The sequence below is a fragment of the Rhamphochromis sp. 'chilingali' genome, assembly GCF_963969265.1.
Source record: "Rhamphochromis sp. 'chilingali' genome assembly, chromosome: 8".
NCBI classification, from domain to species: Eukaryota; Metazoa; Chordata; class Actinopteri; order Cichliformes; family Cichlidae; genus Rhamphochromis; species Rhamphochromis sp. 'chilingali'.
In genome coordinates, this window is record NC_137935.1 from 22,570,991 (window position 1) to 22,587,675 (window position 16,685).

At 40.1% G+C, this 16,685-nt stretch overlaps 1 protein-coding gene across 3 annotated transcripts in view; it reads right to left on the reverse strand.

The window, feature by feature from the left end:
• The window catches only part of dync2h1 (dynein cytoplasmic 2 heavy chain 1), a 141,849-nt gene that overhangs the window by 98,291 nt on the left and 26,873 nt on the right, over positions 1 to 16,685 (reverse strand). For all 3 annotated transcript variants that reach the window (XM_080889712.1, XM_080889713.1, XM_080889711.1), the window contains exons 39-52: positions 16,424 to 16,647; positions 16,037 to 16,152; positions 12,544 to 12,743; positions 12,301 to 12,432; positions 11,967 to 12,099; positions 11,518 to 11,725; positions 11,287 to 11,416; positions 10,750 to 10,905; positions 10,327 to 10,586; positions 9,154 to 9,400; positions 8,861 to 9,012; positions 8,566 to 8,710; positions 7,231 to 7,333; positions 5,281 to 5,445 (exon numbers count right to left, since the gene is read on the reverse strand). In XM_080889712.1, coding sequence (XP_080745838.1) covers positions 5,281 to 5,445; positions 7,231 to 7,333; positions 8,566 to 8,710; positions 8,861 to 9,012; positions 9,154 to 9,400; positions 10,327 to 10,586; positions 10,750 to 10,905; positions 11,287 to 11,416; positions 11,518 to 11,725; positions 11,967 to 12,099; positions 12,301 to 12,432; positions 12,544 to 12,743; positions 16,037 to 16,152; positions 16,424 to 16,647 — 2,371 coding nt within the window. The remainder of the gene's footprint in view (positions 1 to 5,280; positions 5,446 to 7,230; positions 7,334 to 8,565; positions 8,711 to 8,860; positions 9,013 to 9,153; positions 9,401 to 10,326; positions 10,587 to 10,749; positions 10,906 to 11,286; positions 11,417 to 11,517; positions 11,726 to 11,966; positions 12,100 to 12,300; positions 12,433 to 12,543; positions 12,744 to 16,036; positions 16,153 to 16,423; positions 16,648 to 16,685) is intronic.

A 16,685-nucleotide genomic window follows, 5' to 3' on the forward strand; every position in this document is an offset into this window, starting at 1 on the left:
CCCCATCCAAAGTTGTGTTTCTTAATGTTTACAGGCCTCCCAAATACTGCACAGACTTTTTTAATGACCTCAGTGAACTGCTGTCTGTGATCTGTGTTGATTTTGACTGTGTAATTATTGCTGGGGATTTTAACATTCATGTGGACAACCCTCAGGACAAAGGGACTAAAGACCTGAGTAACACTCTGGGCAACTTTGGGCTGACTCAGCATGTAACAGAGGCCACACATAATAGAGGACACACTCTTGACCTACTGATCTCCAAAGGCCTGAGCATTTCAAAGGTTACTGTGTCTGATGTGGGCCTGTCTGATCATTACTGTGTTTTCTTTGAAAGTAAAATCTCAGCCCACACAAATATATCAACAACAGTGATCACAAAACGGTGTATAACTGAACACAGTAGTGAGATCTTTAACCAGGTCTTCCCATTAACACCTGACCTGTCCAGAGGGTCAGTCAATGAGCTCGTCAATAGCTTCAATGCTAACATGTTAAATGTAATGGACACTATTGCTCCCATTAAGGTGAAGGTTATCTCTGGAAGGAAAAAGTCTCCATGGAGAAACTCCACACTGGTGAAAAATGAAAAAAGAGAGTGTAGGAAAGCTGAGCGCAGATGGAGAAAAACAAACCTCCAGGTTCATTATGACATTTATAAAGAGAAACTTCACAATTATAATTTACAACTGAGGAGTGCAAGGAGGTCCTACTTCTCTGACATCATCACTAAAAACAGCCATAATGCTCGGGTCTTATTTTCTACAGTTGACAGGCTAACAAACCCCCCTGTGTCAGTGGCAGCTGAACTTCATTCGACCATGGCCTGCAATGACTTTGCCAAATTCTTCACTGAAAAAATCCAAAAAATTAGACAAGCAATTGGTACATCAACAGCAGATCCAGGATATGTACTGTGTCCACCAAAAAACTGTTTAAACACCATGAAACAGTTTCAACCTATTAACAGCAAAGACCTGGAGGACATCTTAGGTCAACTGAACTCCTCCTCCTGCTGTTTAGATGTCCTGCCAACAAGTTTTTTCAAAAAGGTCTCAAAGACTTTAGAGTCAGACCTGTTACAGATCGTCAACTTTTCTTTATTATCAGGTGTGTTTCCAGAATCACTAAAAACTGCTGTAATCAAACCTATACTGAAAAAGGACAATCTTGACAAGACACAAATGAACAACTACAGGCCGATCTCAAATCTCCCGTTTTTAAGTAAGATCATTGAAAAAGCAGTTTCTCAACAGCTCAGTTACTTCTTAAAACAGAATAATTGCTACGATGCCTTCCAGTCAGGTTTTAGACAGAACCACAGCACTGAAACCGCTCTGACCAAAGTGTTTAATGACATATGTCTGAATACAGACAGTGGAAAAATGTCAGTCCTAGTTTTACTGGATCTCAGTGCAGCATTTGATACAGTTGACCACAACATATTACTCAAACGACTGGAGAACTGGACAGGTCTTTCAGGAACTGTACTAAACTGGTTCAAAACATACGTAGAAAACAGGAAATACTTTGTATCAATAGGTAACTTCACATCTGAGCAGACAAGTATCACATGTGGAGTTCCCCAAGGTTCCATCTTGGGACCCCTTCTGTTTAACATCTACATGCTCCCACTGGCACAGATTATAAACAACAACAAAATAAACTATCACAGCTATGCAGATGACACACAAATATATATCACAATGTCACCAGGAGACCGAGGCCCTGTACAGGCTCTTGGTAAATGCATTGAGGAAATCAATGACTGGTTGTGCCACAATTTTCTCCAGCTAAACAAAAACAAAACTGAGGTAATAGTCTTTGGCGCCAAAGAAAAACGATTACAGGTCACCAGAGAACTTCAATCTATACATCTAAAAACCACAAACCAGGCGAGAAATTTGGGTGTAGTGATGGATGCAGACCTAAACTTAGAAAAACACATTACAGTTTTTCTCGATTGCTTAAACACTATAACCAGGCTTTTAAACTAAAATTTCAAAACCGTAACGCTATTTTTCAAAAAGCTCACCCATTTCCCTGAACTATAAACACTATTCCCTGCTTTGACACATGAGTCAAATTTGGTGAACTGTTACTGCAAAACTCTACACACAAATCCCTACATTTTTCAGTGCTTACACCATGTAGTCATTTAGAAAGCACTAGCATTCAATAATGTTAACTTAAGTCAGCATAGCTTGAGCTCAATTAGCACACAATTAACCAGGTGGAAACACTAGGAGTCAAAATTTATCACACACCAATCAGAACCTTCGAATGTGTGACAGTTACAGTAATGAGTGCTTCTATTTTTGTAGGACACAGAGACGACCACCTGGTGGAGGCAGGTTAAGGCTTTTGTCGGAGGGGCAAGAGAGGGAACTTGTAAACATGGTAATTGCAAATAATGTAATCCGCCTGCAAGAGATTCAAAGGAGAGTGATTGAGGATGATCATCTTTTTCGAGGCATAAATGCCATCAGCCTCTCCACAATTGACCGCATCCTCCGAAAGAATCAATTCCGGATGAAACAGGCATACCGAGTCCCTTTCGAACGAAACTCTGACAGAGTGAAAAACCAACGTGTGGAATATGTTCAGGTATGAGTTTGGATATTGTATAAAGTATTGTGTACCATCACAGCATGGCAGTTTATGCTGCCATTTCAGCACTCTTGAACTGTGGTTCAGGGTACCGATTGACTCTACTGTGTTATGTGTTTTGCAGAGAATCTTTGAGATTGAAGGACGGCCTGTTCCCCATGAAATAATCTTTGTGGATGAGGCAGGTTTTAACCTGACCAAAAGAAGGAAAAGGGGGAGGAACATAATTGGCCATCGGGCTATTGTAAATGTCCCTGGTCAGCGTGGGGGGAATGTCACTATGTGCACAGCCATCAGCCAACGAGGGGTACTCCACCGCCATGCCGTACTAGGACCCTATAACACTATGCTTCTCCTTGCTTTTCTTGATGGTTTAAGACAACATATGTTCCAGCTGGACTACAGGGAACCAGCACAGCCAGAGCAGCCTCACTACGTTGTTGTGTGGGATAACGTCAGCTTCCATCGCGCTGCTCTGGTTCATGACTGGTTTACCAATAACCCAAGGTTTTCTAATATCTTTCTGCCTGCATACTCTCCCTTTCTAAACCCGATAGAGGAGTTATTTTCGGCATGGCGGTGGAAAGTGTATGACCGAGAACCTTATGTCCGTGTTCACCTCCTTCAGGCCATGGAAGAAGCCTGCCTAGACATATCAGTAGATGCATGCCAGGGGTGGATCAGGCATGCAAGAGGATTTTACCCCCGCTGCCTGGCTAGGGCCAATATAGCCTGTGATGTGGATGAGATTCTCTGGCCTGACCCAGACCAAAGACAAGATGCTGAGGTGGGATAATGTTTCTGGTGTGTGTTGTACTGTATAGTACATGAATGACAATGTGCCACTGTACATACATTGGTTGCGTCTTTTGTGTTTATCATGTGACAAGGGTTTTGAAGGGGAGAACCATAAGCAACCTAATTGTTTTGGAACTATTGTTTTGAATTAATTGTACCAGTGTGCAAAACTCTGTTGTAGTGTGTGTGTTTTTGAGGGCTTGTGTTTGATGTCTGAGGGCAAAGTTTGGTTTTTCAGCAAGAGTGAATAGTTTTGAGTGTAGAGCTTCATTTTGACCTGGAAATAGGATGTTTGGGAAATTGAGTGAGATGTTATGGATTTGTGTTTACTGTTGTGAGAATATGAGGCATAGTTTCAAGAAATGTGTTTTAGCAATCGAGAAAAACTGTAAGACAATAACAAAGTCAGCTTACTATCACCTCAAGAATATATCAAGGATAAAAGATCTGATGTCTCAACAGGACCTGGAAAAACTAGTCCATGCATTCATCTTTAGTAGGCTTGATTACTGTAACAGCATCTTTACAGGTCTACCTAAAAAATCAGTCAGACAACTACAGCTCATTCAGAACTCTGCTGCTCGAGTCCTCACTAAGACCAAAAAAGTGGACCACATCAGTCCAGCTCTGAGGTCTTTACACTGGCTGCCTGTCCGTCAGAGGATAGACTTTAAAGTTCTGATGCTGGCCTATAAAGCTCTGAATGGTTTAGGACCAAAATACATCAATGACCTCCTGACCCAGTATGAACCTTCCAGATCCCTCAGGTCATCTGGATCAGGTCTTTTATCAGTTCCCAGAGTCAGAACCAGACACGGAGAAGCTGCATTCAGCTTTTATGCTCCTTATATCTGGAACAAACTCCCAGAAAGCCTCAGATCAGCTGAAACACTCAGTTTATTTAAATCCAGGTTGAAGACTCACCTGTTCTCAGCTGCATTTGAATAAAGCACCAAATCCACACTTTAAGCTTAAATTTCAAAACTTACATTTAACTACTGATTTTATCTACTGTTCTGATTTTATCTGTTTTGATTTTATATACTGTTGTTTGTTTGTTTGTTTGTTAATTAGTTAGTTAGTTTATTTGCTTGTTTTAATCAATTTTAAATCATGCTTTTTATTTGTTCTTGTTTCTAATGTCTCTGTAAAGCACTTTGAATCACCTTGTTGTTGAATTGTGCTATACAAATAAACTTGCCTTGCCTTGCCTTGCCTTGATTGCTAAGGGTTTGCCACCTAGTGTGATAGCGACAATTCAGAGCGCTAGGGCCTCATCTACTAGGGCCTTGCGCATGTCATCACACGTCATCTGCTTTAAAGGCGTGAACAAAGGTTTCTTCAGCCAGGACACGCAAGGGGGTGATATCCCATACTTATGTGTTGTACTGTACCTTGTTCCTCTCCTTCAGGGAACAGAAGTGTCGGGGTTTATCTTTTACTCTAATCTTTTTGATATCACAGCGTCCAAAGTAAAGCTTGTGTACAACATGGACAACACTAGATGACCTTCTGGTATTATCCAGAAGAAATCTCAGAACTTTATCAATCAGTGAATAAGACATACTACTAGGCACAGAGTTGGCTCTGTTGACACACTGAAAGCAAGCAAAGCAAATGGAAAAAAAATCAATAATTAAAATCATTACTAGTTTAGTATTCAAAACAGACCATTAACAGAGATATTGCCACGTGTAAATATATATGCAGAGCTGTCAAAAAGGGCTCTAATCATATACTGCTTTCATTCAGACATGCCCAGCCAGTAATATTGACATTAACTGCTTAAAAGCCTCGTTCAGTAATAGTCTTTCATGGTCAGACCTAATATTTGGCTTATGACTTAGAAGTAAGAGCACAGCCATCCCATACCAGTCATGTTATCTAGAGCATCAGAGCTCCAGTCCCCTCGTATGATGGAGGAGAGGATGTTATCAAAGGTGTGAAGGTCTTTGGAGGAAACTAGTCGGTCTCTGAAGAGCCTCCTGGCCTCGTATGCTACCACCTCCAACACGCTGTCTGTCACATTAGATTGAGCTAAAGGGAACAAGTGAGATACACACACACACACACACACACACACACACACACACACACACACACACACACACACACACATATATGAATTAAGACTTAACAGAATATAGTTAAAAAAAGACCTTTACACATTTACACAAAATTAAGATTTATTCATTTTGTTAGACCCCCCCCTTCCCCGATAATTTAAATATTTAGGTGATCTCATACCAGGTGTTAGCTAAATGTATACGTTAAATATACAATCCAAATTTTAGTCTGCCTAAACCTGGCATTTAGTTTCATAATAATCACACTATTACTCAGGATTTAATATGAGTCAAAGGGCTGTTTTTGACAATGCTCAGTATGACAAAATCACCTCCCTGGATCACACATATGTAATAAATTTCCCCACGAAACAGCAGAGTGCTACTTGCTGAAAACTGGAGGGACAAGCCAGATTTGTGATACTATGGAACACTGGTTTCAACGGTGCCTGAAAATACTGAAACATGACAAACACAGACACAGTTCTGTCTCTGGGGTTTTCCTAGCAATTTAAATTCTAAAAACCATTACAGGAAAAAAAAATAAATGTAAATTTTTCCTGCATTTTTTTTTATTCCCATGACTTTTGATTTCCAAAATCCACTTTATAATGATTCCGCCACCAGCAGTAAGGCAAATAAATCCTCGCTTATTTTGGAGTTTTAAGGCAAACACTGATATTGATATTTGTTAATATGAATAATTAATAATATTGGTTGTTTAATAAAAAAAGCAATGACCACAAAAACAAACAAAAAGCAATTCTAATTTATAATTTGTAAATTTCTGAGTATATACAGAATGGGCTCCACGAGCTGCATCCATCTAAAACTTGTCAGTGCTCTCTTGTGGATACTCTACATAACGGCAACAGATGTTCTTAAATGGCCTCAAAGATATGTTATTTTTTTGGCATTTTTACACTGATGTTTTAGTGAAATTGTAAAAGTGATATGTCAGCATCTGTGACAGTATCCAGTCTCAGTATCAACCCATCACCTCTAAAACACATCAAATAAAACTAGGAAGCACAGATAACACTGCCTAAAGGACTTTATTCAAGCTCAAATTCACCGCAGCCACAGAAGAAATATAAAGAATAAGGATTTTTTTTTTACATACCAAAAAGAAGGTAAGCAGCAAACCGGGCAGAGAATTCAGAAAGAAAAAAAGAAAGTAAAAACTGATGAGGACAGGAAAAGGGAAGTTTCTCTGCTGACGTGTTTAATTAAAATAAATGATTGGACTCACTATCACAGCAGGAACACATTGCAGAAGGAGAGAAAGAGTGACAGAAGGAGAGATGAAAGGACAGCAAAGGGAGAGGATGATGAAAGAGTGAGAGACAGACGAGTGGCAGAAAGGGACTGGGGAAAGAGAAGAGAGGAATCAGAGAGAGGCCGACAGAAAGAAGGAAAAAGGTGAGAGACAGAAACGGTGGCTCTGAGCTGAAAGAACACAGACGAGTAACTAACTCTGTGGGGCTGTATTTTTTTGTATTATTCTGGCATTAAAATGGAATTATTAATGTTACTCAGCAATATGAATAAACTAAGAAATTAGTAGTGGGTCATTAAATTCAACCTTCTGCTTTTGTATGTGTAGTGACTAGTGCCTCAAAATAGTCCCCTAAGTTTTTAACTTAGAGAAGGCTGGGCCGTGTTATTTGAAAAATTTTAACCTCATAAATCTTACTCTGTTTTCTAAAACACATACATATTTATATCGATCTATTTTTGGTTTGATTTTAGTTACCTGCAGTGAGGTCATACCGCAGCAGGCTGAGAACCCATTCTGTGAGAATACAAGGTGTAAACACATAATGGCTGTGGTCATCCACTGTGAACTTGGCTTTTACCTAACAGGAAAGAAGAAAATACAGAAAGGGGTTATTATATTATATTATTATACACTCAGCAGACAGTTTATTAATCAACTTAATTAACTGATTGTTAACACAAAAAACCACATGGCAGCAAATTGATGCATTTAGGCATATACTGAACTTCAAACCGAGCATCAGAACAGGGAGAAAAATGACTTAATTGATTTTGAACATAGAACAGATTCATCGTTTTTTTCTATTAATGGTAGTGGTGTAACGATGTGGGGGATATTTTCTTTGTTGACCTTGTACACATGCTTTATTACCACAATGTATGTGTCTTCTGATGGCTGCTTCCAGCAGGATAAAGCACCATGCCACAAAGCTCAAATCATCTCAAACTGGTTTCTTGAACATCACAATCACTTGATAAAACTGTGTTCCTAATAAGGTTCTTTGTTCTGCCCGCATTGCCGTTTTATTGTGAAGCACTTTGATGTACACTAGTCTTTTAATTGTGCTATATAAACAAACTTTGACTTTGACTTAATAAAGTGGCTGTGAGTAAATATCTATAGATACAGATAAAACCTCTTTTCATTACACATTTCTATCTACCGCAAACTAGATATGCAAAAAGATGACACGATTAAAAATAAGCACCTGAATCTCCACATTTATCACTACGCTGCATTTATAATCCTAATAATCCAATGGCGTGAAGAGCAATATCAAAATAGCAACAGAACAAACATTCCCCCCTAAGTGCGTACACAAATGCATAATAACTTGAAAATGTCACAATTGCTGAGAATATCTGACATTTGTGGCTGCAATAAAACAGTAAGAAGCTACTGTGAAGGCGAATAACAACACAACAGATTTCTTTAACTGATATTTTCTAACATCATGAAAGCAAAATCTCAGCATTCATCTGGACACATTTCTGAGTGTCAAGTTATCTTATGCACAAGTCTCTACAATGTAATGCCTGTACCTGTAATAAAACCGGCACGAATTATGTGAAAACCTAATGTGCTTTTGAAAAGACTGGAGAGAACTTGGCTAACACCCATTAGTTAAAAATGGATATCTGTGAAAATACAAGGACTTGGACAGTGTGATTTTGCATCACATAGAGACTGTTTTAATCTGGAATTACTCAGATTTCTTTGTGCCTTTTTTATGCTCTTTGCATCTCAGGAAAACTGTGTTTTTACAAACCTGGTTATAAACTTGAATGAACACCCTGTGAAATGCAATACCTGTTCATAGAGCTGCACAAGAGACCCAGCCAGCTGGTGTGTTTTCCCTGTGCTGGCCCAGGCTGCCTGGCTGCCCAGGCTGTGCTGGAGAACTGGCTGCAGGTAAGCTGAGTAGATAGTCTGCAGCTGCTCCCTGTCTGGATAACTAAAGTCAGGTAAAGTAAACAGTAGGATAACAAGAATGAATCACTGTCAAGTTTGAAGGAGCCCAAGCAGAGAAACGGAGAGAGATGGGAACAATGACAAAGTGCTGTTTTACTGGTATTTACTTATATGTTGCTTGTTTTGTACTTACTCTATTGTGCAGATGCGTACTATAGAAGAGAAGCGGGTTGTGAGTGAATGTGTCCCAACAGCACCTCCTGTGGACATGGAAGCCACCACTTGTATGTTCTCAAGACTGACCCACTCCAGATTTTCATCATAGAACCCCTTATAGGTCAACACCTGAAAGAAAGGTTAATATATATTGTGATGCTTGGTGGTGGACATGAAACAGTCTAAGTTTCTGAGAGTGGGCACTTGTATCAAAACTGTTTCCAACACATCCAGCCATTGACTGACTTTTTAATTTATCTGTCTTTTTACCTGCTGGAGGAAGGCAGTGAGGTTGCTGGTCCCCCACTTGTCCGGTTTGGGTAGGTTGATGTCTTTTAAATAAAGGACCAAGTTCTCGCAGTCCTTGGGTCTGAAAACTCGACCAGTGTTAGAGCTGAGCAACAGGCACGTCTGGCTCAGTTTCTGTAGGACGTGGCGTGATGATGTCTGGGCGCTGCAGTGAACCACAGCAACTTGGGTGGAACGCAGCCGAGAGAAGGCGTAGCGCAGGAGCATGCTGAACAGGACGAACAGAATAAGGTCAGGAAACACACAAGAACTCAAAGTACGTGAGGTGAGACATGAGCGCAGAGGATGGCAACAGTTCATCCATATGCTTAAATGTTTTAAACAGTTCAGCTTCACCCATTTTTAAGCTGATCTAAGGACAGCAAGAAAGGATAAGAGGATGAAATCTGTGTTACTGCCACATTAATCAAAAAAATAAATTTTTGGGACGTCAAGAAAATTGTTTACCTTTGACTCAAAGGCAAATTAAAGAAAGTAAATATGACGTGTTCATGGGCATGCACAGTCATTATCAGAAAATCTGTACTTTTATCAGAAGACTAAGTTGACAAATCCCGTGCCTTACTGGCACCGTAACGTTTCAGACAAAGTGAGGCAGGGCATGAGGATGAGAAAAGAAAAGACTGAGAGATACAAAAGTGGAGTGTAAAAGGCAAACTGAGGGACCCTTGCTCTTTTATACCGAGGGGAGGGACACAATTACTTGTGGGGCAGTTCAGAACTTGATGTGTACACGTACACAATCCCAAGCACAAACAGCACGCACACACACACCCAAAGATTTGATCTTTATTCTGAGCTTTCAGTGCCTTTACAAGAAAGGTCAAGTCTTGAATAAAAGCAGCTTTGATTTCACTGTTGATTATGTGATTGTGTCATTCTGAGTATTCCTATTTGAGTGCCTCTGTCTCACAAACCACACTGCACACTCTGACCTCACCAGTGATTTTTGTACTAAAGGCTAACATGAGGATAGAATAAAAAAATACCCTTTGTGAATTGCTTCCGCAGAATGCCATTTGATCTTAAGTCAGGATAATGGAAGGTAATGTAACAGTTGTTCAGCAATCATGGCTTTGTGAAGGGCTAAATGGTTTTTAATGTGTTTTTGTATATGGATCCAGAAGTAATTACCCCTTTCCACAACCCTCTGGCCCTATGACCATGAAGGGCTGCCTGTGCTGTGTGGTGAGCCAAGGAGAGAAACCCTGCAGACCTCTCTGCATGCCTGGAGTCTCAATCACAGGTAGCATGTGTGTATGAGAGAACTGCTCCAGCGTGAGACCCTCAGGACGCTGGAACATGTAACTTGCTAGATGACCACTGTCAGTGTTATAGTAAGTATCCAATGGTTTTCTGGGGTCTGGTGGGCTTTCCCTGGCCCAGCTCAGCAACTACAGGAGTGAAAAGACATAAAGACAAACATTAGCAAGTTATCCATCCTTATAATTTTCAGCAGTTATAATTAAGACATGAATACAATTTAAATCCAAACATAAAACTGTTCTTGAATTCAACCTCTATTGATACCAAACGAGAACAAAATGAGGTCCTCACCTCTTTGGCAAACTCCTGTCGTGTTTTGAGGTTGAGGTTTCCTCCCATACCTCTCAGTAGACCAACGATGAACTGGCCCCTCTCCTTCACAGCATTGAGGTGAGACAGGCAATTGAACACTGTGCCCACTAAACTAGTTTCCACCACAAAGTCATTCTGATGAGGAGAGAGAAAGAACAGCATACAGATGTAAGGATCAAAGATCTTTTACGATTTTCAAATAAACCAGTTGAGCAAAAGAAAAATCCAGTCTGTAAGGATTATGTAAATTAGAAGGAAATAATAAATGGATCTGTTCATTGAGCTGAAAGGTCACAAGTCATTTCAGTTACTTGATTGCACTTTCATAATGTTACCAATTAAATATATCATAATAAATACTGGTAATTATAAATGAAGTTAACTGATCAAGGTTCTAAGTTGCTCAGTGCGTATGACACCACTGTGTCAGGTTCCAAACAAAAGATGTGTTTAATATTTAGAACAATGAAAAGATGTGACTGCTTTTTATGCACTGTGTAGCAGTGGGACGCTGACCTGCTTGAGGACCCAGTCCAGAGATCTTTGGAAGTAATCGCCCAGCCAGTTTTCAAGATTATTGTGACACTCTTCTGGCTGACCCTTTAACCACGACTTCACCAAGGCACCCACATCAATGTCCTCATCACTTTAGATATGAGGAAGTAAAATGCCAGTGAGACAAGTACTGAAAAGGTGGAATTTGGTAGAAATAAATGCTTAAAACTCTTTCTGCATAGGCTGACTGACCTGAGAAAGATCATGCCCATGCGGGATATGGTAGCTGGTGAGGCACAGCTGAGGTCATGAGTCTCAAACAGGAAGTTAACATTAGGTCCAAACTGGATGCGTTCGCCACTGGGCATGGTTAACAGTCGATTATCATCAAGGACAGAATTCAGACTCTCAATCCACTCAGGATCAATGTCGCCATCACATACGATCCAAGAGTTCACCTCTAGAAAACACAAATATACATGCATTCAGGATATTAATCACGATACGGGGTGTGTCTGAAAGAATCATCTGATTTCAAAAGTTTTACATACAAAACTTGTTCACAAGTGCTTAACATTGCAGAATTAAAGCACTTTGAAATTGGATGATTCTGGTGATGGCCAAACACTTTTCCAGTTTCAGTGGGCAATAATGTCAAACGTCTGGTTAATCACAAACCAGCAGTGTCCCTCTCTTATTACCCTGAGATTCTTTGACCACGTTCCTGGCACTGTGGGTGAGGACGCCATCAGACCACTCTCTGGTGTCCATGTCTATATGTCCCAACAACTGTTGTCTGGGCATGGCCTTAGGATTCATTGTGTACTGCTTCACCTACCAAACAAAAAAAGTGAATTGGCAAGAACTCAAGGCAGAATTTCTTTAATTTTGAAAATGTCGCTTTTTAGATTCTTTTATATGCTAAATAACACTGGAACTCAGACAGTGCATAATGTAATTTTAGAGGACTTGTATTACATCACTTTTTCCAGTTACAGCATTAAATTCAAGAGGGGAGGTTCTCCCTCTACTCACCACTTTTCCTGTCTTGCCGAGAGCCTCCCTGAGCATCCTCCACAGTGTGGACTTGCCTGCTCCGCTTGGCCCGACAACAACTACGCCCATACGTTGTCTTAGCTGTTCATTTAGCTCCAATGCCTTCTTTAGCTATAAATGACAACAATTACTCCATTTAACTATCTCTGATTTTCTTATACCATCTTTCTAACAAACAACGTCAGTTCACATAGTGTTTATTAGAATTCTTCATATACACACCTGGCTGGGTATAAGTTCAAGCTGTGCCTCCTTATAAACTTGTTCCAGTGCATGTGTTAGTATCTGGTCCTCCACGTCAGTGAAATCAACCCCAGAGAAGACATCTCTCACCAGAGCATCAAACCGAGAGCAATCGGCAAAGGTCAGCTTGGACATTGTGTTCAGTCTTAAGGCCTGCACTACCATACTACTCTCTTCAACTGCAAGTAGATGGACAGAGAGAGAAAATGAGTTAGAGAAAGAAAAGAAATTAATATAAATTTAATTTCAATCCAAAACAGGGATAAGCATAAAAAATACTTGAATAAGAGTATGGTTAACACTATAAAACAGCTATAAACTATGAAAAAGGCAATATGCTGAATGAAAAGAAAAAAAAAATAGAAAATTATATAAAAACAAGGGGAGGAAAGTTTAGTATTGGTTTGCTCTTGCAAATGTCCCCAGTGAAAAATGTGCTAATTACCAAAACTTGTCACGATTTAAGACACTGTCAATACTTTTGATCTCTTGTCTTTCTGCAGAGAAGCGCACTTGGCCAGACTACATACAGAGACAAACACAAGGAAAAACCTCAGGGACTCATCGACAGACAAGAGGTTCACACAATGTGTCTGTGAATCTGTGTGTGTGTGTTTGTGTGTTGGACAGATAAAAGGTGGGTGCTGGAGGAAGAGAAAGATTTAAAGGAAAGAATGATAGAATCTGGGAAAGGGTGAGTAAAACCAAGGTAGAAGTGTGGGAGGTTATTGAAAACAAGAGGCATGAAGGGGACCTTTGGGGTGAGAAAAAGAGGGCACCGATTGCGAACGAGCGGGACGAGAGCAACATCGACAGCCAGGTATCAGAGAAAGAGAGCGCTAACAAGAGGTTAGAGGAGGGAGCAGGAACTGAGGAAGAAATGCTGAAGAGGTAAACAACAACGCTCTGGCAAAGTGTTTTGAGGACGAGAGAATGCAGAAGGACAAAAGTACAGACAAGTGAAAAACCCGAGGGAAGAAAAGTTTTTAGGGAAAGTGCTTGAGCTAAATGTCAATTCATGGCATGTCTGTACTAGAATATTTAGAGGGCAAGCGCAGCATGTGCACAGAAAAAGAGCTGGACACTAAAGCTTTCTGTTTAAGTATACTCGTGGTGTTTATCCGGCTGCATTCAATAGATATCCACACAAAGAGGCACAGATAAGCCAAGCACTTTTATTGTATCTCTGTTGAGCAAAGGATAAGCATCTCCAGACCAGTCAAATTTTTAACTGTAACCTTATCTTCCGATGCTTTACGTCAACTCGAAAACTTTCTATCCCTCAGGTCCAAAGGTTGCTATCAGTATAGCAGTTTCAGCACTTCCAAAAAGTAGATTTTCAACTAGACTTAGAAAAGTTGCTACTTTTTTTTTTTTATTATCAGAGACTGCGTCGAGATTTCTGTTACAGGTTCATCTACTTCTGTGGTGGATGAAGAAGTTAAGAAGTCTAAAGAGGCTAAAACTTTGACAAGTTTACTTGTGGATTCTTTTTCAATAACCCCAATGAGCCAAATATGTCAGTCTGACAAAGGGTGTTATTATTATTAAAAGTGTCAATAGTCTTTTGGGCTCCTTTAACTTTAGTCGATTAAAACAATCAGATGATATTAAAAGCGTGGTTTGGATGTTACATGACAGCACAGTTACGCTTACTTTGCCTTTGAGATATATTTATTTATGATGTGTTGAATGATCCTTCACCAGGACAAGAGTCCGGTCTCCAATAAACACAATGGATTGAACTATATATTTTTTAACATCTATCCATCCTCTTTTGCTTATATGAAGTCATGTTACAGTGGCAGCAGGCTAACCAGACATCCTCTCACTCAGTGAGACTCGACACTTTGAGATCCCTCAGTTACTCCTGAGGGATCTTGTACCCCAAAGTATTCCCATACGGAAAATATAATTTCTACTATAGGTTCTGGGTGTACCCCAGAGTTAGGGTGAACAACTGATATTAAAAAAAATAATAATAATAATAATAATCTGAGGACCTGCACTCTGTTCTTGACATATACCATGAGGGGATATGATGGCCTGGCCTGGTAAATGGCCTGTATTTATATAGTGCTTTACTAGTCCCTAAGGACCCCAAAGCGCTTTACATATCCAGTCATCCACCCATTCACACACACATTCACACACTGGTGATATGCAAGCTACATTGTAGCCACAGCCACCCTGGGGCGCACTGACAGAGGCGATGATATCCCATACTATATGTGTTCACCATCAAGGAGCAGAAGTTTTACACATAGCTGCTTTTTATGTTAATTAAATGGCCCAACTTTACCCAATCACAATTACCCCCAAGTCACTGCTAATCCCTTGGATCCAGCTGAGTGACACACCAGGGGATGAAATGTTGACTTTAATTTCTCATTGGAAATCTTGTCAGGAGTGTGAAAACCACACATCATAATGTTTCCCTCTGCCAACAACAGACCAGTGGTCCCAGTATGAGGCATCGAGGTAACTTAAGGCCTTTTGTTTAGCTCTCAAGGTCATCATTAGCCAGGGCAGCTTTGAAGCATCTGTGCAGCAGCTGCCCACAGGGGAAGTGAGAGGAGCCCATAGCAAAAAGTTCGTTAGCTGGAGAAACAGCAACAGCCAAGAACACCTAAAAAAGTGTGTCTGTTTGTTTAAATTCAGCCTCCAGATGAGAAATGTCTTGAATACAACAGTAGACTTTCAAAACTCTACCCAGAGGGATGTTCTTTCTAATTATGCCTATTTTTGTTAAGTACAATACATCACTGTAACTCCTCTGTAGGACTAGAATAAAGAATGTGTAAATTGGCTAAACAAATATGCAGCCCATAACTTTCAGACTTGTAGTCTCAATCAGTGTTGACTAAAGTGGCTTAAGACAATTTATCAGATTATGTGCAGCTCCCTCTTAAGTATAGATTTCATTCTCACCCCACCAAATGATTTCACAAATTAGCACAACCTCTGCTTCAGACAGAAATAAATCATTAATCAAGTCATCAGGTGCTGCTTGAATATAATGAAAGTCTGCCATTAATGTTGTGTAATTATAAACCCGAATAAAACACAGTGTATTTTATAAAAATCCTAGTACTTTGCATTGTTAAAGTTTTGACCCTTTGTACTTGGCAAAGAGTTTGATTTTGAGTCAAAAATGAACCCATTTCCTCCTAACTTTCTTTTAAAATACATTTTTGGCCTTTTTAGCCATTGTAATGATGTGACAGGCTGAAGGTGGACAAGAAAGGTTGGGGAGAGCAGGGGGAAGGGATGTAGCAATTGGCCCGGTACAAAATCAAACCGTGGTCTCTGGAATAACCTTGTGGCATATGAGTTGCCTGCTCAACCCAGTGAGCTATACTGGCACCCCCTCAAAACTTTCTTGACACAATATTGGAGAAGAAAAAATAAAAATGCCTCACAGAAATAATCTATATTAAAAAAAAGGAAAAACACCCAGAGGGGGTCTTACTCTTTTCTTTGTTGCGATTCCTTCTGTGTTGCTGCAGGAGACCGCCGCAGGCCTTCAGCACTGTCTTTAGAGCTCGCAAACCCCAGTCATAGTGTTGCTGAGGAGTCAACAACTCTCTGGAGAAAGAAATAAAGGCACATTTTTACACATCACACACTCGCAGTTGGCGGTAGCATTGTCTGTAACAGTCAGTGGTGGGAAGCAGAAAGGGTAATTTATCCACAAAAATCAAGCAACTGCATACTATTAATGCTAAAACGGAAAGTCCGTCTAATAATAACACGTGAAACACAAAAATCACACACAACACAGACATCAAACTACACAGGTGAAGCACATTGCATGTCAATTTGACCCTAATCCAAACCAAAAATGACTTAATTCTACCTTGCCAGGTTGAAGATTGCTACCAGTTTGCATCCCAGTATTTCTCCATTTTTGAAGCCCTCGGAGTAGAGGATGACTTCAGCAATGAGCTCATTGTCTGGCCTGCTCATGGCCACAGGCCTGAACAGTTGCTTTAGGTTGTCTGGAAGTTTCTGTCTGCCTCCATAGCCTTTTCCTGCCGGATTTAATGTGATAAAGACTCCAGAATTAGGGTCCAATTCCACCTAGAGGATGAAGAAAGGAAGAACATGTTCTTCTCAAT